General features: G+C 46.9%; 1 protein-coding gene across 1 annotated transcript; it reads left to right on the plus strand.

The window, feature by feature from the left end:
- The first annotated feature begins 297 nt into the window (after positions 1–297).
- RAN (RAN, member RAS oncogene family) lies at positions 298–2,129 on the plus strand. Its single transcript, XM_025858626.2, has 4 exons — positions 298–417; positions 1,084–1,271; positions 1,461–1,631; positions 1,728–2,129. Exons 2-4 carry the CDS (start codon positions 1,101–1,103, stop codon positions 1,770–1,772), a joined length of 387 nt encoding a protein of 128 aa, XP_025714411.2. The 5' UTR covers positions 298–417; positions 1,084–1,100; the 3' UTR covers positions 1,773–2,129.
- The last annotated feature ends 15,571 nt before the right edge of the window (positions 2,130–17,700 follow it).

Raw genomic sequence — 17,700 nt, forward strand, 5'->3', positions numbered from 1 at the left:
GCCCCCGACCCGCGGCCCCGGCGGCCGGCCCCCCACGTACCTACATAGTTCTTCTCGAAGGGGGCCGGCGGGGGGGGCGGGGGCAGGCGGGGGGCGGGCGGGGGCCCCTCGCCGACGCGTGCTGTCCCGCAGCTGGTGCTGGTCGGCGACGGCGGCACCGGGAAGACGACGTTCGTGAAGCGTCACCTGACGGGTGAATTCGAGAAGAAGTATGTAGGTACGTGGGGGGCCGGCCGCCGGGGCCGCGGGTCGGGGGCGCCGCCCGCGGCTCACCGCCTGCTTCTCTCGCAGCCACCTTGGGCGTGGAGGTCCACCCGCTGGTGTTCCACACGAACAGGGGGCCCATCAAGTTCAACGTGTGGGACACGGCCGGCCAGGAGAAGTTCGGCGGGCTGCGGGACGGCTACTACATCCAAGGTACGCGGCGCCGGGCGCCTCGCACGAGCTGGGGCTTTCTCTTCTCCCACGTGACTCCGGCATCGCAAGTAAAGATGCGTAAGGACCGGAGTCTCACTCCTGTGCCGGGACATTATCGGGAGTTCCTGCATGACTTTTGCCGTCTTTGTGCACAAATAACACAGATTATTTTTTCCCCTAAAAGACGTTGAGCTAGAAAACTGTTAGGTTGTGCGCACTTTGTCGTCTTAATTGTAATTGGGTTTCCTTACAGGCCAGCGTGTAGACCTGAGTGGTGTTACACAAAAGAACGAGGTTTTTGAGGTAGCGAGTCGTTTTAGGGTCTTTTAAGGAATAGGTCCCTAGATACTCGGAAGAGAGGAGACAGGTTGTTCAGAAGGCTGATGTATCATTAATCTACTTTGGACTTTAGGATGGGGCAGAATTAATGAAGTATCACAGGAGAGAGATTTGGTATGGCAAGCTGGTCATTCGCACTTCAGTAGAAAATGGAATTTTAAATCTTGCTGTGTATTCCGGTGACTTGAAGGTTTTTAGACTTGGAAGAGACCTTGAGAACGAGTGCAGACACAGAGATGGCCTGACGTCTAGTCCGTGCTCCTTAGCGTTTCTCGTCTGGGCGGGAAATGCTAGGTGTGTAACTCTCACCCGGAATCTTTCTTTTAGCCCAGTGTGCCATTATAATGTTTGACGTCACGTCAAGGGTTACTTACAAGAATGTGCCTAACTGGCATAGAGATCTGGTACGAGTGTGTGAGAACATCCCTATTGTGCTCTGTGGCAACAAAGTGGACATTAAGGATAGGAAAGTTAAGGCAAAATCAATTGTCTTCCACCGAAAGAAGAATCTTCAGGTAAGTTTTTTAAAATTTGTCATTTACTGCATTGTTGCTCTATTAAAAATGAAATTACAGTAACAGGTCCGTTAAAGGGGTTCTTAAACATCTGTGATACGGATCAGAAGAATTTTTTTAGTTTGGAACATCCAAGCGACTAGCAAGAAGTAGATTTTTAATAACTAATTTTCCTTTTTTTGAAAACAGTACTATGACATTTCTGCCAAAAGTAACTACAACTTTGAAAAGCCCTTCCTGTGGCTTGCTAGAAAACTAATTGGAGACCCTAACTTGGAGTTTGTCGCCATGCCCGCTCTTGCCCCACCAGAGGTTGTCATGGACCCAGCTTTGGCAGCACAGTACGAGCATGATCTAGAGGTAGGATGTTCACGTGTCCGGCAATGTGGTCCATTTCGGCATCTTTTGTTCCTGATGGCTCTAATCCAGGGTATTGCTCGTTGTGTCTTTGTCTAGGTTGCTCAGACAACTGCTCTCCCGGATGAAGATGATGACCTGTGAGAACGTGCAGCTGGAGCCCAGCGTCAGAAGTCTAGTTTTATAGGCAACTGTCCTGTGATGTCAGTGGTGCAGCGTGTTTGCCACTTTATTATATAGCTGAGCAGAACATGTGCTTAATCTTTGGGATGCTGAAGGAGATGAATGGGCTTCGGAGTGAATGTGGCAGTTTAAAAAGTACTTTCATTTTTTGGACCTGCATATTTAGCTGTTTTGGAACGCAGTTGTTTCCTTCCTGAGTTTCAGATACGAGACTGCTATAGTCCCATCACAATATCAAGTGGTGAAATCTCGTTTGTCACTGTCATTCCCATTCCTTTTCGTTTAGAATCAGAATAAAGTTGTATTTCAAATATCTAAGCAAGTGAACTCCTCCCTTGTTTGGTAAGCATTTTAAGACCACTAACAGGGAAAGTTGTGCCATGTTAACTGTTTAAATTGCCTTTGCTATTCTCACTTGATTTGAAGCCTTGCAAGTTAAATTCTTATGTCTATTTCTTGTACGTTTGAATCCTCTCACAAAAGCGATAGGGCAGGTGTCAGCAGTATTGTTTGGTAAGTTGACGAGGTGTGAACGCCATCGGTGTGGTTAAGCTCAAATAATGTCTATCCCACCTGCCTGTTGACTAGGTGGAGTCACCTGGGGAAGAGCTTGAGACTTCGGTGACCTGTCAGAACAAAACTGCATGTTTTAGACTGTCCGGATATAGGCATTTTAAGAATTACAGTTGCTGTTATTTCGTGGCAGAAGTAACCGGGCTCTGATGTAGGCATTTTCAGAGTCCGGTCAAACCATACAAATGATGAGAGGAACTTTGACAGACGTCTCAAATATTTGTTAAAAATGAGTGTAAGTTATGCATTTATTTGCTTTTTGTTTTAATGTTACACGTTTAATGTAAAATTGGTATTCTAGAAAGATGTTCCACGTTTACCCGCTGCTTTCAAGTATTCCCAAGCTTTAAAGATGCCGAACATTAAGGATTTAAGTTGAACACCTCACAGCTTTGATGCTTTTTTTCTGAGGGGTTTTTGTGGCCAGTTTCAAGGACACAAATACTAAATAGAAGAGTAGACCTTAGAATGGCTCCTCAGTAAATGTGAAACATTGCAAAAGTTTCATTGGATGAGACCATTTATGTTTGTGTGATTTCCACGTTTAAAAATGAGTTGGATCTAGTTTGCTTGAGTTTGACCCTGTCGGCACAATACTGTAGCAGTTAGAGGAGCCTGAAGCGATTTTGCTCATATGAGCACTGCTATAGTTCAGTTTACCAAAGCTCTTTAGATGTCCATTTCTCCTTAAATGATTACTTCCTACCTAAAAAGAAGGTAGGGATTGCTTAAATATATGAAGAAAGTGAAATACAAAGGATAGAATTGAATAAATTTCAATATTGAGTAAATGTATCTATAGATTTACTTACAGATTTGAATTGCTGTATACATTATGCTATATTCGGTTCAAAACCAGATTAAGTCTGGGGCTTGAAAAGATTCTTCCCCAATTGGGATGAAACCTTTTTCAGATACATAATAGAAGGCATACGTGTTTGTGACCTGTGTGGAATGCAAGCGTGACGTGACTACTCAGAATCTGAAATGTAACCGTTAAATTTGGAAGCTGCTTCACTTACCTGTTTAATATGGGGTGGGAGAGAATTTACAAGTCTTACTGAAAGAAAAATTTGCTGCAAAATATATTGTTTCTTTTTTGTCTGGATTTTCTGGATCATCTCTAGTATTCCCTGGGAAATACTGAATCGTTAGCATGCATTACCTCCTTGTGAGGGGTACGTTTCTATGCAGGTTATGCACGTGGGGGACATTTTCCCCTCAGTTTGAAATCTGTGTAACAGGGAAGCCTTGCGTTGGAAGCCCATGCCCTTGCTGAGTTAGTGCAGACGCGTAAGGGGTCTGTTAGAGCATGGGCTGTAGGGATGAGGATGGTTTGGCTCACACGTTGCATGTGGAGCGTTCGTTCCTTTGGACGGTGTTCATCCTATTTGGTGACCTGTCACAATTCAGCAAAATCGGTATGGAGCACTGGTAAGATGCAGGAAGGGCAGAGTGTCTGCAGAGCAGTTTGATGGGGTCCTGTGGCCACTTTAACGTACAGTGGCTTCTCTGCTATCCACATATCTGGGAAACGGTAGAGGTTTGCAAAAATACATTAAACTTAAAAGAACTGATTTCTTGGCTCAGAAGTGTATGTGTACAAAGCAATTCAAGTGAGAATTTCTCATTTCTTTTGTGAAAACATCACTTTATCTTAGAAAATGAGGTGAGCACGTGGCTGAAGTTTTCATTTGATTTGCTAGTCGTGCATGTGGGACCCACTCGAGGTGTTCCGGTGACACCGTTCACCATGTTAGGCTGCAGGTTTCCTGCCTGTTTCCAGAGTCACACGAGGCAGGTGCTGAGCCCGCGTTGAAGTTCATCACCCCTCCCGCACCTTCTGACTTTCAGACCTGGAGCCCTGTTGCGGTAAAAGGTGGGCCTGAGCGCTGCAGAGCGCCCTTGGGGTCCCTTGCCCACGGCCGCCCCACCGCAGCTCTGTGCAGGCCCCAGAATGCCCCTTTGGTCTCCCGTGGTGGTTTGCGCACAGCTGCACCTCAGCGCTGGGTGCAGGCGTCGATTTGCCCCCCTCACTGGTCCGATCTGTGGGGGCACTGGTCTCCGCCCCGTCCTGCCCTCCTGAGGGAGCCGGAGGGGAGGAACGTGTTTGGAGAGGGTGGGTTTCGAGGGGAGCGTCTCCTCCTGGAGTTTGTAGTTGGCAGCTGCCTCTATCCACTTACTCCAGCTCGGTTTCCTAGAGGAGGGAAAGCTCGCACAATGAACGTTGCCTGGTGGGATCCACGGAATTCCATAGTAGGGGTCTGGTGCTGTCTGTTCAGCCACACAAGTGGAGGGGCGACCTTGGATTTAGTGGGTTTTCAGTTGCCTTCCTCTGAGAAGCAGAGTGGAAAACCTTTGCAGGTGAGTAGTCCTTTTACGAGGGGGGTAGGGATTGCTTACCTCCTGAGCTGCGTGCTCGGAGATGCTTGGCCCCAGTGGGAGACGGGTGGTCCAGGAGCTGCAGAAAGTGCTAGGACCATAGTGAGCTGCTGTGCAGAGCTAGACCGCTCTGAAAGCAGGGATCGCATCCACTTGGGGGGGGGTGGGGGGTGGAGGAGGGAAGGCTCCGAGTCAAGGGAGCAGAGCCCCGTGGTGCGGTGGGGAGCCCCTGAGGGTCAGGAGTGTTTGAAAGCTTACTCTGGTGGCAGGCATGGGTGCCCAGGGACCGGTGGCCATCCTGCCCTGGCCCACCGAGGTCCCCTCCATGCTGCAGTATTGCAGGGAAGGGAGGTTGACCTTCCTTTACGTTACGACCAAACCGTGACTTGTCCAACAAACGTGCAGCAGAAACTTTGAGCAGACACCCCACCAGGTACTATCATTTTACGGGACGACTCCTCTTCCTCCCATCTTTTTGGAAGTGTGATGGGCAACTAAAGTTTACGTTTACGGCGTGCAACATGATACTTGACACACGTGAACTGGTTACGAAACCAAGCTGTTCGCCATGTCCGCTTCTGTAGTTAATACTGAAGATCCGTTCTCAGCGCGTTCCAAGCATACGTGGTGGTAGCAACTGTAGTCACCATGCTCTGTGTTAGGTCTCCAGAACCCGCTTGTTGTGCGCAGCTGAGGCTTTGTGCCCTGCGACCAGTTCCTCCCCGTTCCCCTGGCCCCTCTGGCACCCCCGCCCGTCCCCCCCAGTCAGCACCCTACTCTGTTTCTCGGAGTTCGGCTCGCTTAGGACCCACGTAGAATTATCACCATGCGCTACTGTCCGTCTGGCTTATTTCACCGAGCACAGTGTCCTCCAGTTTCATCCACATCAACGGTAGGATTTCCCTTTTGGAGGCTGAGTAATACTCCCTGTCCACATCTCATTTTCCTTGTCTTTTCACCAGCCAGTGCACACTGAGGCTGACTGCACATCTGGCTACTGTACGGAAGTTTGCCCCTTAGAGGAAGGGTGAAGAGCCAAGCGTCCTAGGGCGTTTGCTGCAGTCCCCGTATAAAGTTACACACAAATGTAGCGCCAGTTCGTTGGGAAACCACGCTGTTGGGAAGAACATCCTCGAGTCCCGGCACCGAAGCCAGCCCGGCAGGGGAACTGCTGGGCAGTTCGGGGGTTAGGGACCTTGGCTTTCTGCTTTTCGTTTCCTGACGTGTCGGACCATTTTTCCCCCCAAAGTGAAAAAAGCTACATCATATATTAAAAGTTTAGGGATTTGGACAGTTAAAACATTACACTCACCACATTTCCCTCCCATTGAGAGGTAACTGTTGAGGACGTTGGGTCACATATTCTTGGAGATGGTTCCCCAAAAAGGAGGATTATGCTGAAATACTGTCCTGTGATCATTTTTCCCTTTTTATTCAGGGCGTTTCTATGCCAGACTGTTTTACACCACTTCTGACAACTGCTAGGAAGCCCCGTAGTGTGGGCGGGCTGCAGTGTCCGCTGACAAACCTGGTCGGGTCGAGTTTCCGTGATCTCCTCACGGTGCATCTTTCAGAGTGGATTTAGCGAGAAAAGGGGAATTTATTCCCAAGTGATTAGAACTGCTGTGCTCTTTCACCTCCATGTGCTACTGAAATAGCCATGGACTTTTGTGGGTTTTTTTTTTTAAGATTTATTTATTTTAGAGAGAGAACGCGGAGGGGGAGGGGCAGAGGTAGAGAGAATCCCAAGCAGACTCCCCGCTGAGTGCGGAGCCTAACATGGGGTTCGATCTCACGACCCTGAGATCACAATCTGAGCTGAAACCAAGTTGAGTGGTCAACCGACTGAGCCACCAGGTGCCCCCAAACAGCCGTGCTTTTAATTTTAACTTTTGAAGATGTGCTCTGCTTTACTAAATCCTAATAGATGGAAAATCAAAATCATTTTTTAAGAAGTTCTGTGTGTCCCCAGTGTGTGACGTGGTGCAAGATGCAGACAGCTGTAGGCACCTCTTACTAAAAAGCGGCCTTGGGGCCACTTATCTATGAATTCAGTTTTTGTTTTCAGAGCCATACAATGGCGGGGTATACGCTACCCCCTTTGCAGGTGTTTGTATTGTGTTATGCCCCCGTTTGGAGCTTGGAAAATATCGACTGGAGATGTTGGGTTTGGATTTAAAGGGAGACAATCTTGGGGGGAAAGTAGGGCTAACCAGAAAACCTGTGGTGATACAATGGAAATTCAGAGCTTAAATTAAAAACAAAAACCAAAATACCACATAACAGCCCAGATCCCTGAAAACACTGTGTTAATATGAAGGAGCTGACTGGTCCTTTGTTCAGCAGGGTTTCCACGTACAGCGTGTCCTTTTTTCTTTTTTTAAGATTGATTTATTTTAGAGAGAGTGCAAGTGGAGGGTGGGGTGCACAGGGAGAGGGAGAGAGAGAATCTCAAGGAGACACCCCGCTGAGTGCAGAGCCTGACACAGGGCTTGACCTCACGACCCTGAGATCATGACCTGAGCTGGAACCAAGAGTTGGTTGCTCAGCGGACCGAGCCCCCAGCGCCCCACGTAGGTTCTTACTTTGTGCTGTGACCGTAGCGGCCGGCCCCCGCGTGAGCGGCCAAGGCTGCCCGTCCCCCCGTGGGACAGGGCTCGCCCCGGCCGCTGCCGTCCCAACCAGAACGGACAGGGGGGTGGGCAGGGCAGGTAAGCAGGCCGGGGTCTTGTCACCCGAGTGTCCATGATTGGAGTCCCGCAGTTACAGGGCTGTGTACGAGGTAAACTCCCGTAACTCAGAACCGTGAACACACCGATGACTTAACACTCTCGCTCCCAGCCCGGCCATCACTTCCTCCACGGGGAGGCTCACGTTGGGCCAGACCCTCACCGCAGGTGTGCCCCTTCCAGAGCCCGCGTCCTGCCCCCACGCGTGCTGGCACCCGGGACACCGTCCCTCCGTGATGGCTCCCGACCCGCGGCCTGGGATGGGTGAGGCTGGGAGGCAGGGTCTCAGACCCTCGGCTGTGGCGGTCAGAAGGGGAGCTGCCCCCCTCAGTTCCGTGGTGCTTCCCCTCCCGGCCCACGGCCGCCCCACAGAGGGGCAGAGGGGGGCTCCACCGCAGGGCCGCAGAGGGGAGGTGGTGAGCACTGAGCCTGCACACGTTGTTTACAAATGATTATGTATTTTTCGGATAATTGTTAATAACCCACTTAACCGTTAACATTTTTTACATAAATGAACATTTTCGTGTTTACGGCACGAACAATGTTTTCTTTCCGAGAAATTGGGATGGGATATTATTTGGTCAGAGTTTATGAAAGTCATTGTGTTTCAAAAGGCATCCTCAAACTACTCTTTGGGGACCTGATTTATTTTTTTAATATTGGATTATTTTAATAATGTCTCTTAGCCTATTTTGAAATAAGCCGCTTACCGTTGTGATCTTTTAAAGAGACGCGTCTGGTTGGCCTCAGTTCGCTGTCTGTGTTCTCTGTCACTTACGTCCCTGCCCTCTCCCCTCGAAGTGCTCTCTGAACCCCACCCTAACCCCTTTCTCTGCTTGTTTCTGGGGACTGCCCTTCCTTTTGCTTTTCTGCTGTATTCATGACATTTGAGAAGCATCTCCATACGTGGAAATTCCCCGGTTCTCACCCGTACCTCCTTTTTTCTGGGCTCGGGGTTCCTGTTGCTTCTTCCTTCCCTGTCCCATCTACTTGGGGGTCTCTTGCTAGAAGCTTCTCCTCCGTGTGGGGCTCACCCCAGGAGGAACTTCTGGGCTGTGTCGGCTCGGCTGCCTACCAGGGCCCAGACAGGGTGGCTCAGATGAGCAACATTTGTTTTCTCCCAGTTCTGAAGGTCAGGAGTCCAAGGTCAAAGTTCTGCAGGGTTTGGTTTCTGTTGAGGATTCTCGCTGGTTTGCAGCCAGGCCTGTGTCCTCGCGCGGCCTTCCCCCTGAGTGCGCTGGACTGTCTCAGGCCAGCCCCACCCGCTAGAGCTCCATCCTCCGGGCCTCCCCGCAGGACATCCCAGCGCCGTCCTCAGATTGGCCAGCCCTCCGCGCCCCGGGGAAGAGCTTGTTGCCGCCATTCTGCGTTTAGACCCTTCAGTTAGGTGCCATGCAGCTTCTTGCCTCCCTCCCTTCAGAGACGCCGGTACCGTGAGGGACTTCGGGCGTCATTGTCCCTGGGTTTGGTTTGGGATCAGAGGAATACGTTAGATTCTCACTGTCCAGATATGACCAGCAAAGTCCAGAATATGGGAAACTCAGCAGAGCAACTAATGTCCTCCTGGGGGGGAGAAAATGGACAGAGGGGAGATTCTGGCTTCGAAAGAGGCCTGAGAGGAACATGGATTGGAAGGAATCTGCCTACCTTGTTAGATGCTGATTTTGGCAAAGTCTGAACACAACTGCAGAACGGTTACACTTGAGCAAGGATCCCACATGCGGCAACACTGAGGAGATGCTGACGATCTGTCTCGGTGTGACGCGGTTTCTACAAGTCGGCTTTGTCTGCAAATGCACATTTCTGTCCTGAAAGACGAAGACTCCCTGTTGGCCCTTGCCCCGCCAGGCTCAGCGCTGGCCCGTGAGTACTGCCGGCTCCACCATCCCGGTAGGGACTGCAAGGTGGCAATTTCCCAACCTGTCACCCCTCCTATGTCGGTTAGCTGTGACTCTTTCCTGAAGAATGAATGCTCTTTGTCACCCATTTGTTTGACCTAAAAAGTGGTGTCTAGGGACAGGCAGAAAAAATACTTGATTCTTGTCCTTGATCAGTTTTCTGGGCAGTGACTTTATGCCCTCCAGAACCGACCAGCGAGATCATCTTTGTTTGTAGTATTGTTATGCACGCATCTCTATCTTTGGTGGGCTTCCCTACGGAGTCACCGTTTTCTCCTTTGATGGTCACGTTGTGCCCTCTTTGGCCATTGGGGACCCCACCAGGGGAGTTTCATGTCATTTGATTAAGACCCTTTTCTCTCTCTCTCTCTTTTAAAAGATTTTATTTATTTATTTACTTGACAGAGAGAGAGAGAGGGAACGCAAGCAGGGGGAGTGGGAGAGGGAGAAGCAGACTCCCCGCTGAGCAGGGAGCCTGATGTGGGGCTTGATCCCAGGACCCTGAGATCATGACCTGAGCCGAAGGCAGACACTTAACGACTGAGCCACCCAGGCGTCCCCTGTTCTCCGTTTCTTACACAGTTTTCATACTGTGTGTGTGCTTCTGAATTGTAAGTGACACGTATCCTGGACACACTCCATTATAACTACATAGGTGTAGGTTTTGCTATGTCGTGCTCCGGGATATATTCACACAGACCCTCTTGACGGACAGTCTTCGGAAAGAACATCTTGCACACATATAATTTCATAGTGTTGCACCAGAGCATCTTTGTAGAAGTGGGACTGGGGGTCGAAGAGTTAAGATGCAAGGGTCAATTTTGCTGGATATTGCCAAATTCCTTTCCAAAGGGTTGTAAATCTTCATTCCCACCAGCAATGTATTCTGTGTGGGCCACAATCATTTTTTTTTTAAAAAAGTGACACCTCTTAAGAAAATGTTGCATAAAATTTAGATTTCCATTTTCTCTGGAGACATGGAGAGACCTGGGGACACCCCAGTCCTACAGGGGATGGGACGGGTTCTCCGGGTTGTCACAACTCCGGCGTCTGAGAACCTTAGGCCTGTTTGCTTACACGCGGCCCAGGTGTTGGTCTGTAGGCATTTGAGTTTGTGAATTCTTGTTACCAGTTGAACTTGATGGTTTAAATTTTCATTGGCCATGGATGAGACAGAACCTGTAAGTCCATTTGGGAGTGTGCGTGTGCGTGTGCGTGTGCGTGTGCGTGCAGACAGGCCCAGCACAGTTGTAGAAATCAACCTATTATCAAATCTGTACATTTGTCTCTGGGGTTTTTCTTTCACTTTTCACTGTACAGAAATCGAGTAGGGTTTGAAATAGTGAGACGGTCACCTTTGTTTTAGGACTTTTACATTACTTTTCCTAAGAAGCCAGCACAGAGGTAAACGTATTTGTGTGGGTTAAAGCAGGTGTGTGTGGGGCCTGGGCCTGACCTCGAAATCCAATTAAGAATCTGGACTTTATATCAAACAACTGAGAATCGCCCCAGGAGTCTGGAGGACGGCTTGGAGTGGTGGTGTTTTTGGTCGCCGTGACACGGTGAGATGCTGACAAAGATGGGGATTTTGCCGGTTGGTGATCCTCTTAAAATTAAATCACCAAATATTTAGGAATATTAAATCCTTAATAATAGTCTCGTTTAATAAAGCTCTTTAATGTATCTCCTTGTTGTCTGAGCATAAGTGGTATTAAAAGTAGTCACTTGAAATAAACTATTTAAAATAAGCACCAAAATTTCCGAGTGAAGAGTGAAAAATGATTAGGACTGTGTTTTGAAAAATGAAACTAAAAATCATGACAAGTTTTGTATTTAGTGCCATGGAGCTGGTAATTGAAATTATATGCTGATTCTTGGAACAAACCAAAAATGAGTTGTGTGAATTTGGGAAGAACACAATTTGTTTGGTAGAATTATAGTATATTCTTCCAACGCACAGTTGATTTTCACAGCATGATCTTATTTTTTTATATAAACACGTCTGAAGCCTTTGTTCGTGTTTCAGCATTCAGAGTGTTCCCTCCGGAATGCTGACAGTCCTTGTGATTGCTATTCTTCAGTTTCAGCTAGTCTCAATCGGCCCGATATACAGTTCATCAAGTCTTGCATCTCTTGTCGCACTTGGGCTTCCTTACCTGATTTTTGCTGCAGCTTTGGGCCGGAGGCATGAGCACCACGGATGCCGGGCTCACCGACTCGGCCAGTGACGCTCACAGGCACGTGGCTGGGGGACGTGCGAGGCAGTCATTTTACAAATGGTCTTTAGGGAACAATCCTGTGTTTGGGCGACTTTCGCCTCTGATCACAAGCTCAGTTGGGAGGATTGGATGCTGAGGGCCTCCCGTGCTGCTTGTGGTTCTCAGGGCAGTCCTGAGAGCGGCTGAGGCCTAGCTGCACGGACGGGGCACCACAGAGCTCTGTCCCGCCCCCGGCCCCGCCTTGAGACATCAGAAAGACCAAGATGTTTGCTCTACCACCAGTGCTAACAAACGCATACCTTTAAAAAGTCTTCAGTGTGAATTTTATTTCAAGGATTTAAATGGCTTATATCCCATACTGACTATTTTCTTTCAACAAACATAAGCAAATAGAGAAACCATCCGAGAGGGCCCCGAGTGTGCCACGCACTGGAACAATACCAATTAAGAACTTGACGCTGCAGTTTGTACAGGCGGGTGGGATTCCGACAGCCTTCTAGAAGATGATAACTGTGATAAACTGGTTTTGAGTTAAAATTTAACTCCATTTCTTCGTGGAAGGCATACCCTATTGGTACCTATTACTGGTGGTACTAATACTCTGTGTGGTAGACCTATGTATATTTAGAGTAAAACACTATATAATCAAAATAGCTAGCTTAGGGGCACCTGGGTGGCTCATTTGTTAAGTGTCTGCCTTCGGCTCACGTCATGATCTCAGGGTCCTGGGATTGAGCCCCGCATCGGCTCCCTGCTCAGTGGGGAGCCTGCTTCTCCCTCTGCCTCTGCCCCTCCCCCACTCGTGCTCACTCTCTCTCTCTCTCTCTCTCTCAAATACATAAAATCTTAAAAAAAAAAAAAGAACTAGCTTTTATGCATATATGTACCAGACACAATACTGGGTATATTTAATGCTTTTAAAAATTCCAATTGACCCACACTATTACTATCCCCATTTTAAAGATGAAAAACTGGATGTTAGCTATTCAGCAGCTTGGCCAAGCTACACAGTATGGAGTCAGGATTTTTCTCCTCCGGTACCAGCCGGGTTTTCAGTTACAATACATGACGAGCATTCTCCACTGGGCGACCGGTCCCAGCCAATGACGAGTTATGTCATTTACTGATTCCACAGACATTTCCCGTAAATCATTTTATGTATAAGGCAATTTGGGGAAGGAGGAAAGAGAAGGTAATTCAGATGCCGAAAGACACGGGTTTGAGACCGCGTGAAATCCATGAGACCAAACTCTTCCCTCTGTAAGTAGTGGTTTCTTCCTTCAGTGTCCGCCAGCTGTGCAGGTGGTCACAGTCCCATGAGGGTGAGCGCCACCGTCCCCCATCCCCTACCCCTCGGCGGGTCTCCAGAAACACTGCATGATGCCAATCTAGTTACCACAGTGACCAGGACTGACACGTTTATTCATCTCCCATTTTAAAATTTTATTATGGAAGATAACACAAGAATTATATGTCTTTTCGGATCCAGAAAAACCATCAGAAATCACTTTTCAGAGAACTGGTAATAAGACAACAATGAATTTGTCCCCTTGATCCCATGTGACTTGGGGCTTTAATGGTCTTAAGGAAGCACTCAGCAAACTTTCCTTTGGATCATTCACAGCCATTTTCGATGATAAAATTTAAAACTTTCTATTATGGAGACTAGTGAAGTTAGTACAAGATAACGGTTCATACAGTTTAGTATAAAGAACCCTGTCTAGCGCCATCTAGTGTCGACAAGTAACAAATACGTTTATTAGCCGCTGATGCTCCCAGATGACATTATTTCACGACCATATAATTATGCGAATAATGTTTCATCAGCCCTGAAACTGTATCTCAGGCCTGATGGCCCTGCACATTTCCTTATCTCTCTAAAATAGGAGGGTTCTATTTTTCTCCCCTTGAGTGTCAAGAAGTTTTTAAGAGTAAAAAAGTACAGGGTGAGTAAAAAATACAACTGAATTGAAACTTGTTATTTCCACCTAAAAACATATTAAGCTGTTTTCAATAAGAAAAAAAATCCCTTTTAAAAAGAGGATACTCATGATTCTGATTTTCTGGTACATTTTTTTCCTAACGAAGCCTGGTTTCTTTTTAAGATATAAAATCCGTTTGGTTTTCTCTTTGAGAAATAAATGGTATTTTTGACTTGCTGAGAATTTTCTTAAAAATGAAAATAACCATGTTTTGGTTACACAGCGCAGTAGGTGTTAGTTTTAAAAAATATCTGGACGATATATACAAATACGAAGGCCATCTACAATCAATCATACGCTATGAGAAAAGCACCGTGCATGACCTCGTGGTTCCCATCCTTACCTGTGCGCTTTTCAATTTTATTGTTTTATTTTCCTTCCATCCCCTTCCGACCCAGGTAACCAATGGCAACAAACTGGTCGGTCGTCGCTCCTTAGCGTTCTCCATTTTATCATATCGTGTGCATGTATACAAATTTAATGAGTTTTTAATACCTTTAATTATTTGAACAGAGCATGCATAATACATTCATCTGGCCCCAAAATGAAGGAGCACTCCAAGGCAGACTGGTGAAAAGTCACCCCCTCCGTGCAGCTCCGGCCTCTCCCCAGTAGGTAATGGCCTTTATTAGTTTCTTACGTATCCTGCCATGCTTGTTTATAGACTATTTTACTACCATTTAAGAAACATGAAAGTTAGCTGATTTAGACATTATGCATTTTGCTTTTTGCAGCGTAGCCTGCAGATCTTTTCATTTCGTTAATTGAGATTTCTCTCTCTTTAAATAATTGCATAGCATCACAGCCACGTGGGGATAGTTGGGTTGTTTGCTATTTTACTATAACAGACATTGCTTGGACATGTGTCATTTTGTGTGTGTGCAGATCTACCTGCAGGACATTGCTAGCCTGGGTCATTGGGTCCCAGATGAATTGATAGTTGTTCCTTGCTGGTCTTCTGTACCCCATAGCTGATGCACAGTTGACGGATCCCCTGGCCAGGTGGGAGAGCTCCCGTTTTCCCATGGCTCCGATAACAACGTGTGTTATTCAACTTCTGTAATTTTGCCATTAAGATCAGTGGAAAGTGGTAATTCAGTGTGGTTTTAATTTGCGTTTCTCTTACGAACGAACCACTCCTCACTTACCGTTGGGATCGTACGTGGGCAGCCTCTTCAGACTGGCTTTTGTCACTTAGCACTTGGCATCTCTCCTGTTCCTCGTGTCTTTTCATGGTTTGACAGCTTTTTTTCGTTTTTTTCTTTTTTAGTGCTGAATGCTATTCCACTGTCTGGATGGACCACAGTTTGCGTATCCATGCGCCACTGAAAGGCAACTTAGTTGCTTCCAAGTTTTGGCAATTACTAATAAATCTGCTATAAACATCCATGTGCCGGTTTTCTGTGGACCAAAGTTGCAACTCCTTTGTTGTAAATAACAGGGAGCACAATTGCTGGATCCTGTACTAAGGTATGTGATTTTATTGTTGTTGTTGTTTGTTTTCTTGAGATTTTATTTATTTATTGGACAGAGAGAGACACAGCGAGAGAGGGAACACAAGCAGGGGGAGGGGCAGAGGGAGAAGCAGGCTTCCCGCTGAGCGGGGAGCCCGATGTGGGGCTCGATCCCAGGACCCTGGGATCCTGACCTGAGCTGAAGGCAGACGCTTAACGACTGAGCCACTCAGGCGCCCCTAAGGTTTGTTAGTTTTGTCAGCAACCACCCAACTGTCTTGCAAAGAGGCTGCTCAAATTTGCATTTGCCCCTGCCGTGGAGAAGAATTCCGTCGCCTTGGATCATGCTGGAAAGTCCTAGTCGCCTGAGCCGTAGTCACTGCTCAGCAAAGCCATTTTGTTGAATTACATTTCCTTTGGAAAATAAATACTTCACTGAGATCTGCTTTATTTCCATACATTTAAGCAAATTGTTCTCTCCAATTTAATTTTCTTTCTGCAATTAATTCTCCTTTATCATTTATTTTACATTTGAACATTCTCTTACTGTTCTTAGGTTGAAAAATAGAGGTTCTTGGATTTTAAAGACCGCGCTCACATTTTTTTATGTCTCTTAATACCCCCCCTCCCCTCTTTATTAGTTCCTTTCTTCTTTACTTGGAACTGTTGGGACCCTTTTCTAATTTCTTTAATTTCAGCCTTAAACATTTAAACACATTAATTCTTATTTGTTAATAAGTTATGTTAGACCACATACTTTTATCTAATGCTTTGCTTATTTGCACTACTTCTGTGTCAAAGTGTCACTTACTATGTAATGTGAAATTTTATTTTATGTGCTCTTTCAATATTCAGGATAGATTTTTAAATAGCTCCCAAATGGTGTGTTTTGCTTCACCCCCCCAGCTTTACTGGGCTATAACTGATACGCCACACTGCCTAAGTTTGAGGTGTCCAGCGCGACGACTGGACGGGTGGGTATGTTGTGAAACGGGGCGTAGTCACCCCACGTGGTTACCATTTGTTGTTGTTTCTATGGTGACAACATCCAGGATCTACCCTCTCAGCAACTTTCAAGGACACAGTGCATTGTTAACTGCTGTCACATGCCCAGGACTTACTCTCCCGACCCCGGGGCGTGGGGAGTGTGTGCCCTTTGACCTCCCCCGCCGCCCCCCGCCCCCGCCCCCCCGCCGCCCCCCCGCCGCCCCCGCCGGCCCCGCCCCCCCGCCCGCACTGCTCACTCTCCTCTTCATTCCTCGCTACATTCTTCCGTTTGCAAAAAAGCTGTCCTTTTTCCTCATCCTCCAATGAGACACACTTTAAAATTCATCTTCTACTTTTAACTTTCTTCATGCGTATCCCTTTAGACAAATGGAATGTTTTTCTCCATTTTACCTTTTAGTTGGTTATGGGTAACATACAGAAAAAACAATTTTCCCCCCACTGCTTTAACACACTCATTTGACACATCTTTTGCCATTTCTGTGTACTCAACCACATTTAGCAAAAAGAGACTGTATTATGTTTCTAATATTTATATTGATTTTTTTTATTTTCTATTTTTGGATCTGCTGGAAACACTAATAAATTTGGACAACAGTGGCAATTATGGGTATCAATGTCTTGATTTCAGTGGAAAAAGCATTAGTGTTTACTGTTCTAAGTTTATTTTATTCTTACTCCTTCTTTGGCAAGTAATTTTGAACATATTTAAGATTTTTATGTATAGAGCTTTTACTAGAAATGGTTAGTAATTTTGACAGTGCCTTTTCAGCCTCTACTCATAATAATTTGGTTTTTCTTCCATTGTTTGATGTAACTTTTTGATGTTGACATTATGTCAATCATTTGCTGAATTTCTGGAATGAGCCCTGCTTGGTCATAGCATTTCTACGTCCTCTGTTAATTTTTGTGTCTTCTGTGCTCAGAAGGGAGATTGAGCAATGGGTTTCTGGCTTTGCATTACCATCACCAGGTGGTGGTGCTGGGCTTTGGGAGCAGACTGCTAGGCTTGAACTGTAACCACCGCTCCCCCGCCCCCGCCAGATGGGCGCCCCGGACCACTTGCTCTCTTCCTGTTACCTGCCCCACCCGGTAGATGAGACCATGTGCAATACTGAGCTCCCGGGTCTGCTTTGAGGATTGCAGGAGGAGAGGTACGGGAAGCACGCAGACGGGCTGACATAGGGTACAGTTTTAAATGTCAGAAAAGGTTGTGCTGTCTTCTTAAAATGAAATGCACATCTTTCTATATTTTCTATAGTCAAGAATTATGTAAGGAATTGGTCTACTGACTTCAGCCTTATACTGGAGGCATAAAAGATTTTTGTCAGGGTCTTGAGTGATGAGGACACCTGAGGTGGGAAGGAAAGATCTGAACTGGAAGTGTTTTTAGAGAAGAAAAGGCGTTGGTGGTTGGTCTTTCCAAAGCAGAGAGAGACATCCCCATGATACTGGTTTGCGAGGGCAGCACAGGAATATGCTGTTGCCCTCCCGGAAAGGGCAGAAAGAAGGAAATTGAGGGGTTATCTCCTCGGTGGTATAGCTCATGCTCTTCTCTGCAGCTCTCAGACTCTCTGCAAAAACCTTTGACACACTCCCTCTCATCTTTTAAGTGAGCTCCACGTGCAGTGTGGAGTCCAACGTGGG

The sequence above is a fragment of the Callorhinus ursinus genome, unplaced genomic scaffold, assembly GCF_003265705.2.
Source record: "Callorhinus ursinus isolate GAN/ISIS: 27379988/994484 unplaced genomic scaffold, GSC_fseal_2.0 scaffold97, whole genome shotgun sequence".
Classification (NCBI taxonomy): domain Eukaryota; kingdom Metazoa; phylum Chordata; class Mammalia; order Carnivora; family Otariidae; genus Callorhinus; species Callorhinus ursinus.

Excerpts from the sequence above, each read along its gene's own strand:
- RAN (XM_025858626.2), top strand. The coding sequence starts at position 1,101 with ATGTTTGACGTCACGTCAAGGGTTACTTACAAGAATGTGCCTAACTGG. Across the intron at positions 1,272-1,460 it reads ACCGAAAGAAGAATCTTCAG|TACTATGACATTTCTGCCAA; the intron begins GTAAGTTTTTTA and ends TTTTGAAAACAG. Across the intron at positions 1,632-1,727 it reads AGTACGAGCATGATCTAGAG|GTTGCTCAGACAACTGCTCT; the intron begins GTAGGATGTTCA and ends GTCTTTGTCTAG.